The sequence below is a fragment of the Aplysia californica genome, unplaced genomic scaffold, assembly GCF_000002075.1.
Source record: "Aplysia californica isolate F4 #8 unplaced genomic scaffold, AplCal3.0 scaffold00032, whole genome shotgun sequence".
NCBI lineage: Eukaryota > Metazoa > Mollusca > Gastropoda > Aplysiida > Aplysiidae > Aplysia > Aplysia californica.
In genome coordinates, this window is record NW_004797302.1 from 361,564 (window position 1) to 376,471 (window position 14,908).

General features: G+C 38.5%; 1 protein-coding gene across 1 annotated transcript in view; it reads right to left on the reverse strand.

The window, feature by feature from the left end:
* Window positions 1–14,908, reverse strand: part of LOC101845525 (acetylcholine receptor subunit beta-like 1-like) — a 41,027-nt gene that overhangs the window by 13,949 nt on the left and 12,170 nt on the right. The window contains 6 exon segments of the mRNA NM_001280804.1: window positions 736–902; window positions 1,636–1,833; window positions 8,292–8,459; window positions 9,913–10,048; window positions 12,134–12,243; window positions 12,613–12,791. Of these exon segments, the coding sequence (NP_001267733.1) occupies window positions 736–902; window positions 1,636–1,833; window positions 8,292–8,459; window positions 9,913–10,048; window positions 12,134–12,243; window positions 12,613–12,791 (958 nt within the window).

The window sequence follows — 14,908 nt, forward strand, 5'->3', positions numbered from 1 at the left end:
TCCACAGAAATGAGTTCTTCAATGGACAGAAAAGGAAAATTCTAATTTAAAAAATTTGTCCTACGGCCAGAGAAATGCTGGTTTCTTTGATTTCATTATTTTGACGAGAGCCTGTAATTCCAACACGATGCCCCAGTTATGAGAGCAGTATCCATATATATATTATAGACTAACGTGGATCCTGATAATGAAATATGTTTGAAATTTTTCATCTTAAGTTTCAATTTCTTGACAATGTCAATGACAGTATTGTTTTCTGAATAAATATAATGAAAGCTTGTAAAATTCCATTATTTCCCTGCTGTTACTGTAAAATTATTTTGAATTTGTCTCTTGTCCTTTTTGCGCTGAGGTTTTAGGACAGGCTCAGTTCTAAATGCAGAGAACTCTGAATAAAATGTGCTAAGGAAAATTTAACGCTGTTTTGATTATGATGTAGTACTTGGCTGGATGTAACTTTGTTTATTACCCTACAGACGAAGACTACCCGCAGATTGTACACTCACAAACAAATACAGCAGAGAGAGAGAGAGAGAGAGAGAGAGAGAGAGAGAGGCAGAGGCAGACATACAGACTGAGCAAGATAGAGAAAGAGAAAGAGAGAGAGACAGACGGGCACGCAGACACACAAACACACAGACACATAGACACACATAAAAACAAACAAACACACAGAAAGACAGACAGTAACAATAGTAACTGCTGTGTTAGTTTACTACTCTGTGTCTCACTCACTTGTACAAGAACAGCCAACAGACCCACTTGGGCATGACGTCAGTACGAGGAGTCTTGTGATTGGCGAAGATAGTTATGACGGTCACAACAATCTCCAGGACGTTCATCATGAAGCTGAACACAAAGTACTTGGCGATCAGGGGAATGGTCATTGACGGTGGCAAAATCTGGAGAAAAAAGTAAGAACAATAACAAAATCAAAAATAACGAAATAAAATAAGTATTATATTATATTCCGACAAATGATCTTAGTATCTTTTTCGTCGATTCAACGATCCGTATAACTGGCTCGACTATATACCTCTATGAATATTCAAACTATTCGAGTCCACACTTTCCTTAATGATATCAAGATTACTCTCCGAAAATATTCTTTTTTACTTCATACGCCCTCTTTGCACGATTCTTTAACACGATAAATAATATTTTATATTTTTCTGAATAAGAAGATCAGATAAATTAGCCGAGTAAACGTAACGTATGCACCAAAAATATGCTTAGGAGAAGTGTTGTAAATCAGGGTAGAAAACAATTACGTGGGGTAAATGAGGTATACTATTTAATTAATATCAGCTCTATATCAGCACTCTTCAGTGTTATCAATTAAATTCACTTGCGCCGTAAAACACTTACCAACCCCCTCCACCTCCCCCCCCCCAAAAAAAAAAATATTTAAAAAATTAATAGATAATATAATAACATTTGTATAACGCAAAATTCCAGCTCTACCTCAAACCCTATGCGCTTTACAATCTAAACAAACAAAGAAAAAAACCCCCAAAAAACAGAAACAAATAGACAACAAGCAAACAGAAAGAAACAAACGAAAAACGAAAAGAAACACAAACAGAAACAAACAAACATAATAATATAAACGTTTAAACAAACAAAAAGACAAACCTTTTGCAAGACGAGCAGCAGAAAGGCCATGGAGACGAGCACTGAGATGACCAGTGTGATTTTCTCACAACCGTCGGCGGGCAGGACAAAGACACAGAGGCAGGCCATGGCGTGCAGGAAGCAGGGGATGATCAAGTTCACTGTGTAGAAGAGCGTCTTTCTCCTCAGTACCAGAGTGAAAATCATGATCTCCTTCGGCTGTGGAAACGACAACACGACATGATCAAATGTTAAGCTTGCTGACAAACTGCGCTACTTCTCAGATTCAAGCCTTAAGGAAATAGATACATCGCCCTTATAGGTAAAGTTTTTACATTGTAAATGTATAAATAATAAATTATAAAAGGCAGGTCATAGTATAGAATATGGCATTAACAGAACATGTTCAAATTTGACCCTAATGTCGATTTTTAGCCAATATCTCCATTTTTGGAAAGCGAGAAATAACTCATTTTGTCAGCACACCCTCAAAAATATATCACATATAGATACCAATACAATTTACTTTACTTTTACTTTTATCCGCCGCTTACACTCTTTTGAGTGTCGCGGGAAGAAAGAGACGTCTCTCTGTCGGCAACCGGAGAGCTTTGGTCAGGGGGAAGCCGTGGGTGGTTAATGTTTCCCTGACTTCATCTGTCTAGGTCCAAATAAAATAACATGCATAATAACCCCCTGCTGTTTGGACGTGACGCCAATATGGATAAAAACAATTGTGAGGCAGCGTGGTGGAATCAGGCTCTCGTCAGTTTTTGGGCATGTAGAGTTATTGGTATCATCTTAAATTTTGTTCTTTTGTCTTTATTTGGGGGAACAAAATATCCATGTATCTTGAATACAAGTCGAGATATTTGAAAAAGAAGGGGGTGGGGGTCACCTGTTTTCAGAGATAAAATTAGTGAGAAAATGGCCGCCAAAGATTAGTTGTTTTCTTAGCTTAAGAGTCCGTGGTAGCTGAAAATTTACATTTTTTGTGCTTTTAATCAACGCTTTTCAGAAAAAGCCATACAGATATGAGTTCTTTTTAGAGGCATGAAAAAAAATCACTAACCTGAGGAAAAAATGCAAGTTTTTTTACTTTGGTTATTTTGACGAGAGCCTGATTCCACCACGTGCCTCACAAATGTAAACAAGGAGCCTCTGTGGTCCAGATGAACTAAAGGTGGACCTATAGCTCCTGTTTACCAAGTTTTAATAAATTATTATTACTGATCCAGGAGTCTTCTTTTAGCTATCCACGACAAACCTTGGGGTATTTGTGACGTGCTCGAACTGGATTTATAAAGGTTTCAAAGTGGACGTCTTTATCAAATTAATGTGTCACGATACGATGGAGTTGTGCTCTTGTCGAGTTTTGGGAAATGAAGATATTGCTTATGTCTTAAAGCTTGTCTATCAAAATGTGTCTTCATTTCGATACTTTGCCATATTTGCTGGGGAGCCTGTGGCTTTTCTTCCCACCCAGGTCTGTGATCTACCAGCAGTTCGTTGCATCTGGCATTGGGTTTTCTGAGCTACAAGTTTTGTCTCTCACAGAAGTGGGGCAACGCACTGAGCAGGGACTGGCTTCCATTTTACATTATGTCAAGGCACGATCCACTGTGGTCCATTCCCCGCTACCGCTGTCTCCTGGCGGGCTGTGGGGGTTCAACTTAATCTGGTCTGACCCTGGCAGCGTTGTTGAGCTAAAATCACACAGACGAGCCGCTTGTCACGTCCTGGATCCTTTGTGTCGGTACGTAGACGTCCATGTTTGGGCATGCCATGTCCCAGAGGCCTATCCCACCCAGTGGTGTGTTCATCCTTGCAGGGGCCAGGAGAATCCATGGAGATGCACTAGGCCAAAGGTAGAGCACAGGCCAACCATAGGGAGTGCGTAGAAAAAGTAGGTGAGGGTAGCAGAGGAGGACACTCACTCAAGGGAGAGTGAGAGTGTGTTGGTAGGGGGCATAGCGTCTACCACGCGCCGGTGGGTTCTGCCCTCCGCACCTTGTGGGGTCACACCTACTCCCAGCCTGTTGATTTTACCACTCCTGGCAAAGAGGGGTTGGTTTGTTGGCGCCAACGATTCGCCATTTGCCAGAGCCACGTCAGTGCAGACAGAGATCACCACGAGTAGGTGCGGTTGGCTAGACTGGGAGAAGCTATATGAGACGCTTGGGTGTTTCTCATCTTTTAAATGAGGCCCTTCACCAGCCCTTGATCCCTCTTCATTTCGATTGAATAATACTATCATGTCTTGAACAGATGCATGTCAAAATAATTGCAGTTAAAAGAGGTGTGGTTGGTTGGTATCAGAGGTAAACATTAGCGAGAAAATAACTGCAAAGGTTTAGTGGCACCCAAAGTTTCAGAGTCTTTGGAAACCTGTAAGTTTACATTTTTTTGCGTTCCTTTCATCAGCGTTTTTTAATATAAAGAAAATACACACACTAGTATGCCTTTATGGACATTAAAGAGGTTGAGTAAAAATGAAAATCGATAAAAATTGCACGACGGGCAAAAAAAGTTGATCTCGTTGTATTTTCAAGCACACCTGACTTCAACAAAATGCCACACAAATTCACTTGGCTACTTCACATGTCCCCCCCCCCCCCTTTTCCATCTCTCCAACCACCGACTCAAATAAAATATCACGATCCCATCCCTACTGTCCAGGGCGACGGATGGTATTGTTATATAGACATCGTGGTGAAATCAGGCGATTGTCAAAATCATTAAATCAAAGAAATTGACTTTTTTTTAGCTGACTGGCTTTTCATTTTCATCAAATGCTCTTTTTTGGCTAAACACCTTTAACCTCCATTTTTGTGTGGATTTTACAGAAAAACATTGATGAAAGGCACAAAAATGTAAATTTTCAGTTTCCAAGGACTCCCAGGCTATGGAAGTTACAAAGCTTTGGGGGTCATTTTCTCGGTAATTTTATCTCTGAAACCAGGCGACCCTGACGTCCTTCAATTGCAAATATCTCAACTTCTATTCAAGATAGGTGGGTATTTTTTTTCACCAAAAGGAATGCAAATGAACAGACTTTAAGATGATACCAATAACCCCATAGGCACAAAAAATTGACGAGCGTCTGATTCCACTACATCGAGGCACATATTGTATCCCTAACACGAGACCATCCTCTTGGCAGATTGAACGTGGAGAAGGTCGTCTTGCCATGCCAACCTCTGTGACGTACGTACTTTGCAGCAGCAGATGCTGCTGCTGTCACTACCGCTGCTGTCACTGCCGCTGCTGCTAAATTGATCGCTTCCGTGTAAGCAGGATGTCTGGTTCCCTCTACAAGGGTTAACGCCAGTAAGGACAGAACCAAGTAAACAACGTGTTATTGAATGGTAAGCCACGACATTGTTTAGATAGCTTCATGCAGCACCTAAATCGGTCTCCCGGTCTCTTTTTTAGAGAATGAACTCGTGTTTCTTCCCACTCAAAATCTCGACGCTGCCGAGGTCAAGGCAATAGTCTTTTGGATAAAAAAGAAAGAAAAAAATCGCGCTCTCCAAAACTCTGTTTAACAAAAATGAATATGATATCGATAACATAAGAAAAGATAAAATAAAATAAGACATCTTTATAGTCCAGATCCTGGCACATTGCTTTGGTGTTTCATCATACACACATACACACACACGCACACACACACACACACACACACACACAAACATGCACACACACACACACACACTTACGCACGCACATGTGCACACCCATATACACTCGTACTCTTCCCTAATACATCCTCCCTCTCACACATATCCTATCAACCCAATACAGCTGATTCTGGCCAAGATGACCAGCCACTGTCCAGGAAAACGTGCTTGTCTGTGGCAAGAGGACATCCTGTACAGTGTCATTATAAGCGAGAAAGACGTGAAGTAAGTGAGAAGTGATCGTTTGTAAAATGTGATTGTCTTCATTTTGATCTGTTGTTGTTGATGTTGTTGTTATTGTTGTTTTGTTTTCTGTTCGTTTTGATTTCTGTTTGGTTTATTTTCCGTTGCTCTTTTACGTTTTGGTATGAGTTTTACGGCGCTCGCAACTGCATAAAGTCATATGGGGGTGCGGGACACAGTTAATGTATTGGTTGTTTTAACGTCAAGTATTTTCAAGGTTTTTTAAAATAAAAAAAATATTCATTGCTAGAATATTGTTTACTTTTGAATTTCGCCCAAATGGCGGTCGAATCTTACTCTTATCGATTTTAGTTAGGACCACCCAGGAATCTTTAATGTTCCCAACTTGCACACGAGACTTCCGATATTATTTTCGCCCTTACCCCAGAAGGTTAGAAATTCGATCTTACATACCTGAAGATCTAAGGATGTGTTGGAAAGGCAGCAGTAGCAAGAATCAGGAGCAGCAATAGTAGAAAGAGGCAAAAGCCCAGAAGAGCGGAGAAAGGGGTGTGGAGAAAGTGGAGATGAAAACATGTGAAAGAACATAGCTGGAGAGCAGACAGGAAGTGAAACGGGAACATTTGGGAGAAGAACATTTTTCGAGCTCAGTGCCTATTGAATAAGAGTCCAACACCATACTTCAAGACCACGAAATTTTCTTGAACAGCGGTGAGAAGTTGTTTGTACGCACAGGTGGTTGTCTTGACCAGTGGCTGTTAAAGCAGGTAAGGCTGACGTTACGTCATTCTCTATCTGTTGCCAGTTGGCTTAGCAACCAGCTGACAGCGTGCACGTAAACAACGGATGGCTCTCAGGAAGTCGAAGCGCGAAGATATTGACAAATATACGTCTGATCGATTGACTAGTGTACAGAAACAGCTGCTAGTTATGAAGTCTAAGGTTGACTGTACAGACAGGTGCATGTAACAATTTTCCGGAGGATGTGAAAATGGTGAGATGGTATAGGTTTAACGCCCACATCAACACTGTTAAGTTATTTAAGAGGAAGGACTTCTGAGTTTAGCGTCCATCTCCGAAAGGACTGACCCAAGTGGGGAATTCGTGTAAAGTGCCGTTCCCAAGAACACAACGTCGGAACGAGCTGGGCCTCGAACCCCCGAACACACAGTCTCACGATTACGAGTCCGGTAGCCTAACCACTAGAATGACAACTCAAGAGATGTTTGCCTATTTGTGACAAAAGCAGGGGTATCTAGATGGAAGGTGACGATGACAATTTTTATATATTCCAGTTCCAAATCAAAATTAAATGTTACGAGAGGCTTACGATAACAAAAAATAAAACCTTGGGCAATTTAGATGTGATACCTTTCTCTTTAGATCGTCTTGAAATCAAAGGTTTAGTATAAGAAACCCGTACACATTTTTCAAACCGACTTCTGTTTGTTTTTTCGTGCGACAGATCTTTCTCCATCACATATTATTATTATCCTTTTGAAGAGAAGATCGGACGCCAAAAAAAATCAAATTTTAGAAAATGTGTCATTCGGGTTTCATATGATTACATGTATACTGAACCATCGAAATAATTATATTATTATTATCCTTCACAGGACACTGTCACAGCCGCTGCTCGTTTCTCTCCATATAAAGAGCTCGTTGCTCTTGTCTGCACCATGGGCTCGCAAAATATGAACTGCAAAACTCCAGTCTCACTACAGTTAATTAAGTGCACGTGCAACCTTTCCCTGCTTTCCCTTGTTGTGGTTCAAAACATAGTAATATAATGCATCCCATAGTTCACAGAAGTTACGTCAGAGTGCACAGGCTTGGATGTCATAACATAGTAAGCCTATGAGAACTAGAGGTGGGCAAAATCCGGATAATCTACAAGGTTAACCGGATAATTCTCAATGAAACATTTTTCAGAATTTAGAATCTTAACCTTCTTTCCTGACCCGTTTTTCGAAGTGTGTGCACCCATAATTTGTTGAAGTGATGCTAACCCGTTTGCTGAAGCGTTTCAAATCCTATTATTTGCTGAAGAAGTGTACTAACATATTATCCGGATTCTGCTACAGCGACTCATTGCCCAGCCCTAATGAGAACGCATTACCGCTAGTTCTGGAGACACGTAACCGTATTCTATATTTTCTGATGTTATTGAGATTAAAGCTCAGGATCTCTCGTCCATCTGAGACGTAGGCTAAGGATTTGGGGTAACTAGTTGACGTTAGGGCAAGAGATTAAAATTAGGCTTAATTTACATAAATCAATTTTAATCATGGTGTTGGGAAGAAGATGGATGGTCTATCAATATATCAGAATTTCCGTTTCCCAAATCGCTGTAATACTTCCCCTATCCCTAGCTGAGACGTAGTACAATGTAGATTGAGTAGGTAAAAGGGACATTTTGACCCATATCCTTAAAATAAATCAAAGCTTTTTAATTCCCATGACGTCACGCAACCCTAATGATACTGTTATTATGGCTCCTAGAAGAGCAGGGATCCTGACTCTATATACTATGTGTCTTGTGTTGCAAGTACCAAAAAACTTGTAGTAAATCTAAAATCTCAATGATATAATAATAACAGCAACTCTATATATTGAACAAACAAGTAAAGGTGACAGTGGTTTAAAAAGCAAATAAAATTAAATAACAGGCAAAATAAAATGAAAAAAAAACCCGAAAGCAAAACAAAACAAAAACCCAAAAAAATAATTTTAATGCAGAAATACAAAACCAAGCAAAAACTATAACCAAAAGTGTGTGAAGACACGAACCTGCCCCGTCATGGCGTCGTCTATAGTGGTTATGTTGCCTGGGCAATCCATGATGTCCCAGGCGCCATTTTTCATGTAGTCCGTGAGCACAATCTTACGATTGCCCACCAGCTGATACACCAGCGTCTTGCCTTCGAAGGTCCACGACCCAATCTTCATTTCGCATTCCTGTATAGAGGCGATAAACATCAATGACTTCGTATATCGGTGAGGGGGGGGGGGAGCAGGGGTGGAGTCTAGTTGTCTGTTGTGGTGGATTGTCGACTACCTGTTCAATTAATGTAGTAAGCCTAATAATATACATTTTTTAATCAGGTGGGAAAAGTTGTCGACATTTCTACCTACATTATGTTTGTTTGGGGTTTTTTTACATTTAAAACTAACATTTTGACAACACAGTAACTCGAACGGGCAAAAAAAGTCAGATGGAGTTTTGTAAGTCTAAGGTAGCGAACTGCGCGAGGATGCTGATGCACACGGGAATGTTGTTTAATTCCACGTTCAGTACAGTTGTGCACTCTTCCGCCCCTACATCTTCTGCATCATCCGTCTTCTTGAAAATATACGTGTGAAATCGTACCCTTTTAACACCGTTTGCAGCACTTTACGGGTATTTAAAATAAGATAAGACAATAATCTATTTTCCTAGAGGCACATTTTTCTTGGCATTTCAGGACCGTAAAAACCCATGCATGTGTACTCAGAAACTAAATTATAGATTACTCACATTTAAATTCAATATGAAAAGAAAACTAAAGCTGACAATAATGTACATGTCTACTTTAGTCTCCACTTTGACTCCCCGCCCTCTCCACCCACACACATTTTGCCCCCTCCTCTGGGTCCCTGCCTCTTTCTGCTGCATTTCTCCTGCTACTTCTTCGCTTCTTCTTTCTGCTTTATTTCAGCCACACTCGTGATATTTTGGTAAGCCAGATATAACACCTAGCCTTCTCGGATAAAGGCAAAACAATCTCGTAAGTAACGTGTGCAAGATGCCCACGTTTCAGATCCCTTGGTGATCATAAAATAGATTAGAATAGGCTTCGACGGCCACCGGAACAACATTCACTAGACCATGTTGTAAAGTTGCGAGCGCCGCAAAACACTTACCAAAAAAAAAAAAAAAAAAGAAAAAAAAAGAAAGAAAGAAAAAGGGAAAATAGCTGAGCGAGCCTCAAACTCCAAAACCCAGAATCTTACTATTAAGAGTCTGGTAGCCTTACCTCTACGGCGCTACCCGTCTTTATCATTGAACGGTCCCTAAAGACAGTGATCCTCCTTCCACTGTATAATTCTTTTTAAAATTGTGTCTTTGAAAAGTGTAATTCTCATCAAAGGTAATGATTTATAAATTTAAAAAAAGAAGACGAAGAAGAAGAAGAAGAAGAAGAAGAAGAAGAAGAAGAAGAAGAGGAAGAGGAAGAGGAAGAGGAAGAGGAAGAGGAAGAAGAAGAAGAAGAAGAAGAAGAAGAAGAAGAAGAAGAAGAAGAAGAAGAACCCAAAACAGACAGCTAATTAATACTCTGAGGGAAATTTGTGTTACCACAATATAATGCAAGGAAAAAATACAGAAAAGAAAAAAAAACACAATAACAAAGAATTCTTCTACCAATCGTACCTGTTGGTCAAAGGGGAAATACTCAACATCAATCGTACATGATGACGTGTAGATAGCAGCCGGGATGAATGTGATCTTCCCCGAGGACTCCACCACACAGTTGGGGATGTAGGTGGGCTCAAACCTGCCATCCGCACTGAGGAAAGTTACAACGTCACACAGCTGAGAGATTTCATAAGGAGCGAAACTATCCTAGATTAAAATAAGTTAAATTAAAGCCTTCTTGTGTTCATGAGGCTAAAACAAACTCATCCCCCCCCCACAAGAAAAAAACAACAAACTATGATGATAACAGTAATAGTAGTAGTAATAATAATAGTAATAATAATAATAATAATAATAATAATTATTATTATTATTATTATTATTATTATTATTAATTATTAATTATTATTATTATTATTATTATTATTATTATTATTATTATTAAATAATAATAATAATAATAATAATAATAATAATAATAATAATTATTATTATTATTATTATTATTATTATTATAATAATAATAATAATAATAATAATAATAATAATAATAATAATAATAATAACAATATTACAATTATTATATAAAGAGTTTCTACGAGAGTGTAGACCCTGGATCTGTGTACTAGGTCAAATTAACTAAGTATGGAAGACTCAGGTTTACGTTTACTCAGTTGTGAAAAGCGCTTGATTTCGAATGGAACGTTTTTCGAGACAAACCCAATTTACGGATGAAGCTGATATTATGAAGCATGTTACTCAATATTGAAGGACTAAGCGGTTCCGTCACCTTATGAGAATACGTCCAAATAAGCCAGCTGCATGAACCCCACCCCCACCCCAAAAAACAACAACAACAAAAACAAATAAACAACGAAAGTTTAAACACCTTTCAACACTAATACGTTTTTTTAGAGAGGCGGGAGCTGTTTGAGTATAAAAATGTGATACAAAAGAAACGGGACACAAAGCCAGGGGTAGACCACAAAAAAAAAATTTAATTAAAAATCCCAGGACCGTGTCAACCGGGTCCTCCAAAAGAACAACATTTCTAGCTACATCAGAAGCCACCTACCTAGCCATTGGCCGAAAACTACATATTAATATATCTCGACATCCAACTATACATGAGAGAAAGGGTGACAGAAAAAAAGTTCAATTGAAAATTGAAAGGAAATATGTACCGTTTTTGTATAATATATGTATTTATTTATCTATTTGTATTTAATCTATATATTTGTAAAGTTTCAATTTAACTATTACTGTTTTTTTTAAATTTATCCATGTATATTTAATCTACATTTTAAAAATTCATTTTATATTTTCGTTTTTTAATTTAATTTTTTATTTGATCAAATTATTAAGTTTATTTATTTCAAATTTGTATTTGTATTTTTATTCAATATTTGAATGTAATCTATGTATTTCTTTATTTATTTTGTATTTGTTTTCAATTATTATTGTTCATTTTATTTTTCTTAAATGTTTACTCATATTTTTCATGGGGAAAGGGGGGAGGACGGGGGGAGGGGGGGGGTGGTAAATAAAGAGGGCAGATATGGAGGTGGTGCACTGGTTCAGATTTTTTCTCCATGCACTTACAAAGTGTGAGTTTGAGTTCCAAGACAGAATTTTACAAAAATATATCCCCCCCCCCCCCCCTTTCCCTCAAGAATGAAGGATCTCATTATTATCACTATTATTATTATCATTATTATTATTATTATTATTTTTTTATTTTTTTTTAAATATCATTATCTGTGTGAGTGCAGATTACGGGAGGCTACAAAGAGAAATAAAATAAATGTTTCCAAAAGTAAAACAGTTATGAAACGGGATAAAGGGACACTACTCCATGTTATTTGAAGGTTTTAGAAAATTCAAACGGTTATGCCCCTTCATTGAGAGCAAGCATGATGAACTTTGACTGTGTTGTTGCTGTTGTCGTGGCTGTTGTTGTTGCTGCTCTTTTTCTTCTTTTTTGTTCTACTTCTTCTTTTACTTTTTTTTCTTCTACTTCATCTTCTTTTTCGTCTTTTTCTTCTTCTTTTACTATTAGTACTACTACTACTACTACTACTACTACTACTACTACTACTACTACTGCTATTACTACTAAAACAACAACAACAACAACAAGTATAACAACAACAACTACTACTACTACTACTACTACTACTACTACTACTACTACTACTACTACTACTACTACTACTACTACTACTTTTGTACTCACTTGTTAAAAAGTACGAGGTCAGGAATCCAGATCATGGAGTGGTTTATCCTCAGTCCTGTGATGTTCCCATAGTCTAACGGGTCCCAGGTTAGTTGGTAGTCAAACCAATACTGAAAAAAAAACCCCAGAAAAGAAACTAAAAGCTGATGATAATGTGATGTTATTCAGTTTCTATAAAAATAAAAATGCGGGCATATTTTTTGTGTGAGTGTGTGTGTAGGTATATTATGTGTGAGTATTTGTTTGTGTGTGTGTATGTGAGTGTTTGTGAGAACGTGGTTGTGTGAGAGTGTGTGTGTGTGCGTGCGTGTGAATGTAATTTCGTGTGTGTTTGGAAGAAGAAAAAGAAGAAGAAGAAGAAGAAGAAGGAGAAGAAGAAGAAGAACAAGAACAAGAACAAGAACAAGAACAAGAACAAGAACAAGAACAAGATGCTTGAATATGGGAAATAATCTAAAAACGGCCACCCATTATCTTACCATCTGTAACCAGACGTTGGTAATGACCATCTGGTTCTTCTCGTCCACATTGATGATAGCGCTGAGGGCCAGGGAGAAGTTGATCTGTAGCGACTCGGACGCGTTCACCACTGGGCGGATCAGGTTGTTGTAGCTGTTCTTGTGAAAGAGGTCGTGGTTCAGCCTCCGCTCATCCAGGTCTGGGGGGACGAGAAGCACGGTGGGATAGAATAGAATAGAATAGAATAGAACGGAATAGAAAAGAATAAATTGGAACAGAATGAAATAGAGTAGAATAGAATGGAATAGAATAGAATAGAAAAGAATAGAATAGAATAGAATAAAATGGAATAGAATACAATAGAATAGAATAGAATAGAACAGAATAGAATACAATTGAATAGAATTGAATAGAATGTGTAAGAATATAATAGTATAGAATAGAATAGAATGGAATAGCTTTGGTATTGAATCCACAAGGAAAACGCAAGAAAGGAAGACCAAAAATGACATGGAGGCGAGCGGTACAAGCGGAAATGGAAACGGTGGGGACATCATGGAACAGCTAGAAAAGGATGAACAGGACAGGCTTCACTGCAGAAATGTTGTTGATGGCCTATGCTTCACGGCGAGCTAAAAGGGGCAAGAGAGAGAGAGAGAGAGAGAGAGAGAGAGAGAGAGAGAGAGAGAGTGAGAGAGAGAGAGAGAGAGAGAGAGAGAGAGAGAGAGACGGGGGGGGGGAGAGAGAAAAGAATGGAATAGAAAAGAATGTGTAATAATAGAATAGAATATGATTTAATAATAGAATAAAGTAGAATAATATGTGAGAACAGAAAGCAAATAACATGTAAGAATAGAATAGAATGCGTGATAATAGAATATAGAACAATAGATAGGTTAGAACAAGTTATAGAAAAGAATAGAATAAATTATGTTATAATAGAACATAATAGAAAAAGATATGAAATTAGAATAGAATAGAATATGTGAAAAAGAATAGAACAGATTTGAACAAGTAAAAGAATAGATTAGAACAAATAATAGAATAGAATACAACAAGTAAAGTAATATAATATAATATACTATAATATAATAGAATAGAATAGAACATAATGTAATACAATGCAATAACTCTAAACAAATTACATGTATGACTGTTTCAGGAATAACAACAGAGTGCCCACTCCACTTTAACGAGAAATAACAACCGTTCTAAAAGGTCACAAAGCGTTCCGGCACCCAAAGACCTTTTTGTAAAATGTACTTTTTGTTTTGTTTTGTTTTTTCTTTATTTATGTTTTTTCTTGGGTTTTTTCTATAAAAAGGGGGTGGGAGATAAACTTCTAACAAATTTCACAGGCTTGAAGAAAAACTTGCGTTCTACAGCGCTCCAAGGCAACCCAGTATACGATAGTTTACGAACTCCGCGTGGAATTGGCTCCAGGAAACTGAGCTCATTGCCTCGTATTGATCTCTCCGGGGGTGATAAATCTTCTCATCGTGTTGAAAGATAAGGCTGTCTGATCTCATGATATTAAAGGCTTTGGGGATGGGTTCAAAGGTCGCTTCAATTCGGTTGTTAGAAAGATGCCGAGGGCATTGGTTCCTAGCTTATTGCTGAGCTGTGAGTGTGGGGCTGGGATTTGGAATGGACGTTAAGGGGCTCATGGTGGATGCGGTGAGGGCAACTTTGTGTAACACACGGAGTGTATGGGAGGTGGTGCTTTGCTCTGTCTGTCTGTCTGTCTGTCTGACTGTGTGTCTGTCTGTCTGTCTGTCTGTCTGTGTGTGTGTCTGTCTGTCTGTCTGTCTGTCTGTCTGTCTGTCTGTCAACTGTCAGTCTATTTGTGTATCTGCTTGTCTGCTGGTCTGTCTGCATGGGTGCCTGCCTGTCTTTCTGCCTGTCTCTCTGTCTGTTTGCCTGCCTGCCTGTCTGTCTGTCTTTCTGCCTGTCTGTCTGTCTGTTTGTCTGTCTTTTTTCTTTCCTTCCTCTCCCTCCCAAATCCTTTCTCTCTTTCCATGTTGCTTTTCCACTCTCCATCCCCTTCGTCTCTTTACATTTTGCTCTCCCTCCCCCTCTCTCTCTCTCTCTCTCTCTCTCTCTCTCTCTCTCTCTCTCTCTCTCAGACACAACACACATTTGTAATCGTTTACTCTGTCACTAACGTTTCAAGACACATCATTATTTTAACATTATTTCAATCTCCTATTCAAAAAAGAGGGAAAGGTAATCGTGGATGTAACAAAACCTCATATAGAATTGAATCTATGAGCAACCCATATTTTTGAGGGGGAAAAGGTGTAAGTGGAGGGAAGG